Below are 6,000 nucleotides of genomic sequence, written 5' to 3' on the forward strand. Positions count from 1 at the left end.
GCAGATTGTTTAACCACTAAGAACTTAAACATCTTTAACTATTAATCTCTTCAGAATGAGTTTATTAATGTCACTACCGGAACCCAAATCCTGGCTCTGCCAGCTCCTAACATGTAACCTTGAGCAAGTTCCTTACAGTTTCCTCATCTGTAAGATACAGATGATGCTATTTCCTACTTCAGAGGGTTGTTGTGAAGATTAAGTGAGCAAGGAGGTGCAGAGCACTTAGTCTACTGCTGGACATCTCTTTAGGAAGCACTCAATGGATGTTATTTATTACTTCCATTGCCCAGTCCTCTCTGGAACTTGCCTCTAGACACTGCTTTGTCACTTTAGAATTCATAAAAATCTCAGGAAACTCACATATGTTTGACCCCCAACTGTCATTCAGCTTAGTCATGATATTATTAAAAAACAAAAAAAACCCACCTTGGCTCCCCTGACCTTTGGCAGTTTTCATAAATCCAACTGACACTCAAGGGGCAGAGATCTGTCATCGAAGATGTGCAGGACAGCACCAGCCTTTGTGGGAAACTCCCAAAGAGGTGTGCCAACACAGCTGGAGCTACCACCACCAGAGCTGGCCACGGGAGCCTGCGGCCACACGATGTGAGTGCTCTGAGGCTTGCCTCAAAATAAAGTTAATCACCTGCCTTTAGAGTCTGGGGGGAAATCCATCCACCCAGGGGAAGCCATTTCAGCTGGTCATACCTCCTGGACCCCGCAGCCAGGATTAGAATCTCATTAACAACCTGCTTCCTCCCAGCTTGGCTAGAGTTCCCTGAGTTACTGAGGTGCCTCACCCGAGCATTTTCCCAGCCTCTGCCCAGGCATGTTCACTCTTAACCCTTCATCCTGTCGGCCTCAACTTCCTATTCTGCAGGGCTGGGAGCCAGGAGGCTAGAAAGGCTTCCTGGGGAGATGGCAAAAGTCCCCAACCGTGTAGCCCTAACGCTGAAAGCTGAGCACTGACAGCTCTCTCAGGCAGGCTCTGGAGGACCCAAAGGGGAGCAGCAATGGTTTCCAGGCAGAAATGGGTCTAGACCAGTGCATTCCACTGGGCACGTTCAGAAGTCACTGGCAAATGGCAAAGGTACCCTGAGCGTCATGGCAGTTCACCCAAGGCGTGGCGGAGAAGGCTGCAGGCGGGGGTGGGACACAGGTGTCCCCGGCACTTAGTGTTTTAACCAGGTGGAGGAATACTTGGGTTCAGGAAAAAAAGAAGGTGGCCTAATCATTCTGTATAGCTCCCGAGCACAGCATTACAAAATAAGCACAGGCAGAACCGTGGAAAATACTGTATTTATGTACACGGGAAGGGCAGCTGTAAGCCCCTCACAGAGGACACTCCACCCCGAAGAAAAATCTTAGTAGCAAATTCCTATCTCCCTCGGCACTATCAAGTGCACCTCAAGCTGGAAGGCTGGGCTTCCTGTGTCTGGGCGCCCACTGTACCCTTCCCACTGTGTAATTCCAAACAAGGCGGGAAAAGGGAACTATTGCCAGAACGGAGGTCCGTGGGAGCTGGGATGCCCGGTCATTCCTAGAGAACAGGCAGTGACTCTAGTTCGAAGGTTAGATGGGGAGCGACGCTAAGATTCTTCTCTGGGTCCTACGGCCTGCAATGTTGAAAGCTGGCAGCAGGGTGGAGGCCCAGTAGAGAGAACCGGAAGAAAGTCAGTCATGGGTTCACTGGTGTACACACACATGTGTGTAGCAGGACACAGGTTGTGCGTTTTCTTTCTGCTTGATGCCTCCACCTGCCATCCTCTCACTGACAGCAGCCTGCTACTTTGCGCCTACATCTTTCTGTGGCTCTGGATCCAGAAACCCAGTGTTGCTCCAAACAGAACAGCTGCAGTCCAGCAGCATGGCAAAGCTAACAGCTGTCCCAGGGAGGTAAGACAGGTGGCTAGAAGAGTGGTTCGCTGTGATCAGATACCCTTGATTATTATTTTTTTTCCTTTTTAAAATAACAGGCTGGTGACAGGTATGGTGGCTCAAGAGTGGCATGGTTCTGATTCTGTTATTACCCTGAAAGAGGTCCCCCTTGCCGACCTCCCAGATACCAAGGCTTCAGTGAACGGGGGCCGTTCTTGCAGCTGTGATCCTGCCTGCTACCTGCCTTCTTGACGGGGCCTCACTCTCTCTCCCACACCAACAGAGACTTCACATTTCCCGGGTTCCTCTCAGGCCTGGGCTGGACCTCATCAGGACAGTTGGAGCAGCCCAAGGTGTCAAGTGCCCAGCTGGGTGTCCAAAGGACCTGACTCTAGACACTGGACTTCGGGGCTGAGTTGAGGGGGATCTCCTTGAGCTCCGACCGCATGCACAGGTACTCCCCGATGACAGCCATGAGTGCAATGCACACGGCCTGGACCAGCCACCAGGTCAGCGCCGAGGGGAAACGGGAGCTGTAGAACCAGCAGCCCAGGAGGTGAAAGAAATGGACAGTGACAGTGAAATCCAGACACTGCTTCCCTCGCCGGATGAAGTACAGCAAGCCCAGGGCACTGTGGGGAGAGGACAGCAGTGAGTTGTCACTGGGTTGTCCTGGCCTTAGATTAGGTTATTTGGGGGAGCAGGGACAATTAGGATGACAGCACAGTGGTCAGAAGCAAGCGAGAGAAGTGGGAGGCAGGGGTTACATTATCAGATGCCCAGAGGAACCTGGCAGGTGATGCTGAGAGTGGATCAGGCTGGGGAGAAGGAAAGAGTACGAGCTTGATGATCAATGCAGCTGCCACTCAGAGGGATCCCAGCGATTGGTGGGGACTGTGGCAGCATGAAGCATACCTGTTTCATCTAAAGTGCGGCCTGCAGCTAGGCAAGTCACCATGCTAGAATGCTGGCCTGGAATCAATCGATCATCCCATTTTTTAAGAGAAGCCAGAAATCTGTATTTTTAACATAAAATATCCTGATTTTCAACTAAGTGAAAAAAGTCTTAAACACCCTGCATGGGTTGACAACTGTGTAAGCCAAACAGAACATATCTGGGAGCCAAATTCAGGTCAAAGTCACCCCACCAGTTTTCAACCTCCAGTGTAAGGTCAAGAACAGTAATGTGAAAGGCATCGTTCTAAGTACCTCCTGTGAATTAACTCATGGAACCCTTACCACTATGAGGTGGGTAATATTATTAGCCTGATTTTACTGATGAGGAAACTGGGGCTTAGACAGATTAACTTGTCCACAGTCACTAGACTAGTGGTAAAGCTGAGAGTCAAAGCCAAGTGAGTCGGCTTCCCGAGCCTAAGCTCTTAGTCACTTCCCTAAACCACCTCTCAGTCAAAGCCCTCAGGGTACAGATGAGGACCCAAGACCTAGAGAGAAGGGAAGGAACTTGGCCAATGGCACATGGGCCAAGAATAGACTGACTCCCGGTGCAATCCTTTCCTCATCTGATTCCACATCAGGGAAGTGGTCTGAGATGAAAGCTGTCCCAAGGCAGCATGCACAGAGTGACATAAGAGCTTTCCAGCTAAGTCAAAACAGCGATCAAAGAAACCCTACAGTGGAGCCAGTCCCAGAACTGGCCTCTGCCACCCATTTTAGTCCACCACTGCCCAGGAACAAGTGCCAGTCTGTTTCACGTCCGAATTTAGGAATTTAGTTCCAGTGCTAAGACCCCAAAAGCTGGATAGCAAAACTGGTGATACTCACCAGGTGAGGGCGTTGAGGACGAAGGACATCGTGGAGAGCCGGCCTGGAGGGGTGGAAAAGCCCAGGATCTGAGGGGGAATCACAAATGGAAATATGCTGGAGAAGTGACCTGGCAGAGCCCCAGGCTCCAGGACCCCAGCAGCCCCGCTCAGGAACAAACATCATTCCAGGACCACAGAAGCCAACAGGCCTCTTCATCTGTATGGCAGCCTACTTCCACCAAGCTGCTTTTACAGACATCCACCACTGTATCTCATCTGACCCCTCACAGCAGCCGGGAAGGGATCATTATCCTCATTTTACAAAGGAGGAATAAAAATTCAAAGAAGTTAAGTCACTTGCCCAAAGTGACAGGGTAAATAAACAGCAAAAGAGTTAGAACGGGGTTCAGCAAGGCTCCTAAGAAGGTACTACTAGGCACCTGGTGGGTGAGTGACCTCCACCACTGTCCATACGGTACTATCCAATACCAAACATCTGCACTTTCAGCTTTCAAAGGCCTTGACATTCATTATCTCATATCATCCTCACAACAACCTCATAAAGTTGTTATTGTTGTTACTGTTACCTCTTTTTGGATAATAACTTGCTTATTATTACCTTTTTTTGGATAATAACTTGCCCAAGGGCTACATAGAGAATAAGCAACAGGAGGAAAGATTCCATCCCAGATCTCCTGGCTCCAAGAACTGTGCTTATTACCATATACCACAGCTGCCTCTCTGAAGCAAAACACCTCTCCACCCTCCCATTACACTTTATAAGGCACTTTCTTACTCCTAGGCCCCTCTGGCCCTCATAACATTTTGCTGAGGATTATTCTATTCCAGAAGAGGAAACAGGCTCAGAAAGATAGAGCAACTTGCCCCAAATCCCACAGCTGGTATGTTTCAGCCTACATTGGACACTAAGCATTTCTGAATCCAAAGCCAGGCTCTTTGTACTGCAGTCCACGACCTCTATGCCTGCGGTCTCATGATTTTGCAGACAGGAAAACTGAGGTTCAGAGAGATGACAACACTCGCCCCAGATCACACAGCTAGTACATGGAACTTAGAGACCTGACTCCAAAGTCCAGGAAGTTCCCATTATACTCCGTGAATGCTCTTTTATCCATCCCCCCGTCCCCAATTTGGCACCCGAGAATCTGGGGCTCAGAGAAGTGAAGTCACTTTTTCAGTGTCAGAAAGGAGATGTATCAGGTTGCCTGGAACGCAGGCCCCTTCCTTTGTACTAATCTGCCTCTCTGTCATTCCATTTTATGGATAGGACAGCCGAGGCTCAGAAAGGTGATATCCCTTTCCCAGGGCCACAAAACGAGAAGGTGGCCCAGCCAGGTCTAGAGCCCAGTATTGTCAGACCACCCGGTGAGGCCGAGACGCCGCCCGCGCCGGCCCGGGGACCATACCTCGGCGTCGAACATCTGGTCCAGCGAGGGGCTGCTGCGCACCAGCCCGTCCACCAGCGCCAGCCACAGGCCCAGCGAGCCGTAATACACGGTCTGCATGAGGACGATCTGCGACAGGATCAGCAACGGGTCCCACACGTAGCTGCGGAACTGGCCCGCCATGCCGGCCCGCGGGGCCCGGCCGCCGCCCGGGCCTGGGTCAGCGCCACCGCCGCGCCATGGGCCCCGGGCCGCCCCAGCACCTGAGAGGACACACGCCGGGCCTCAGCCCGCCGGCCGTCACCATGGCAACGTCGCCCAGTCGGGAGGAGGGACTGGGACCGAGGGGGCGAGCCCATTCCGGGAGTTGGGGGGGAGGCCGGGGCGGACAGACCCATTCCCGGAGTGAGGGGAAATCCTGCCCGTTCCAGCAGCTGCTCGGGCCCCGCTCGTACTCGAGCTCCTGTGGGGTTCACTCACCGGGTGACGGACTCGAGGATCGAAGCTTTCGAGCGCAGCCCAGCCTCAACGACTGGCCCCCGGAACGGTGCTGACAGGCAGGACCATGGAGGAGAGGCCCTACCGGCCTAGAGAGGCAAAGCTCCAGCTGCTGCTGCGACTGTAGCCGCTGCGTAGGAAGGAAGCGTTTCCGGGGACAGCGGTGGAGGGGCGGGGCTGACATTGCGCAGGCGTAGCGGGTGCAGTCTTCGGTTGAGCCACCTAAACGAGAGTAGGGAAGCCCGGAAGCGAAGTGTGCACATGCGCAGAAGAAAAAAATGAAGGCGAACGGAAGTGGGGCACCAGAACGGTAGAGCTAGCGTGCCCTCTAGAGGGAAATCTTGAAGAAAAGGAGGAAGGCTAGGGTAGAAGGTAAGAGGAGGGGTCAAGGGCGAGGGAAAGATGTTTGGGAATTAACGAGGTGATAACGTCGACTCTGTTTTCAGCCT

General features: G+C 52.4%; 1 protein-coding gene across 4 annotated transcripts in view; it reads right to left on the minus strand.

Moving 5' to 3' along the window:
- Window positions 1-5,701, minus strand: part of SYS1 (SYS1 golgi trafficking protein) — a 31,242-nt gene extending 25,541 nt beyond the window's left edge. The window contains exons 1-4 of one of the 4 annotated variants that reach the window (XM_027078212.1): window positions 5,534-5,693; window positions 5,075-5,316; window positions 3,667-3,734; window positions 1,284-2,513 (exon numbers count right to left, since the gene is read on the minus strand). In XM_027078212.1, coding sequence (XP_026934013.1) covers window positions 2,273-2,513; window positions 3,667-3,734; window positions 5,075-5,236 — 471 coding nt within the window. In that variant the 5' untranslated portion in view covers window positions 5,237-5,316; window positions 5,534-5,693 and the 3' untranslated portion in view covers window positions 1,284-2,272. The other 3 variants (XM_027078211.1, XM_027078214.1, XM_027078213.1) reach the window with 3 other exon arrangements.
- Between the last annotated feature and the right edge of the window lie 299 nt (window positions 5,702-6,000).

The sequence above is a fragment of the Aethalodelphis obliquidens genome, unplaced genomic scaffold (assembly GCF_003676395.1).
Source record: "Aethalodelphis obliquidens isolate GAN/ISIS:26980383/991018 unplaced genomic scaffold, ASM367639v1 scaffold42, whole genome shotgun sequence".
In the NCBI taxonomy this organism is placed as follows: domain Eukaryota; kingdom Metazoa; phylum Chordata; class Mammalia; order Artiodactyla; family Delphinidae; genus Aethalodelphis; species Aethalodelphis obliquidens.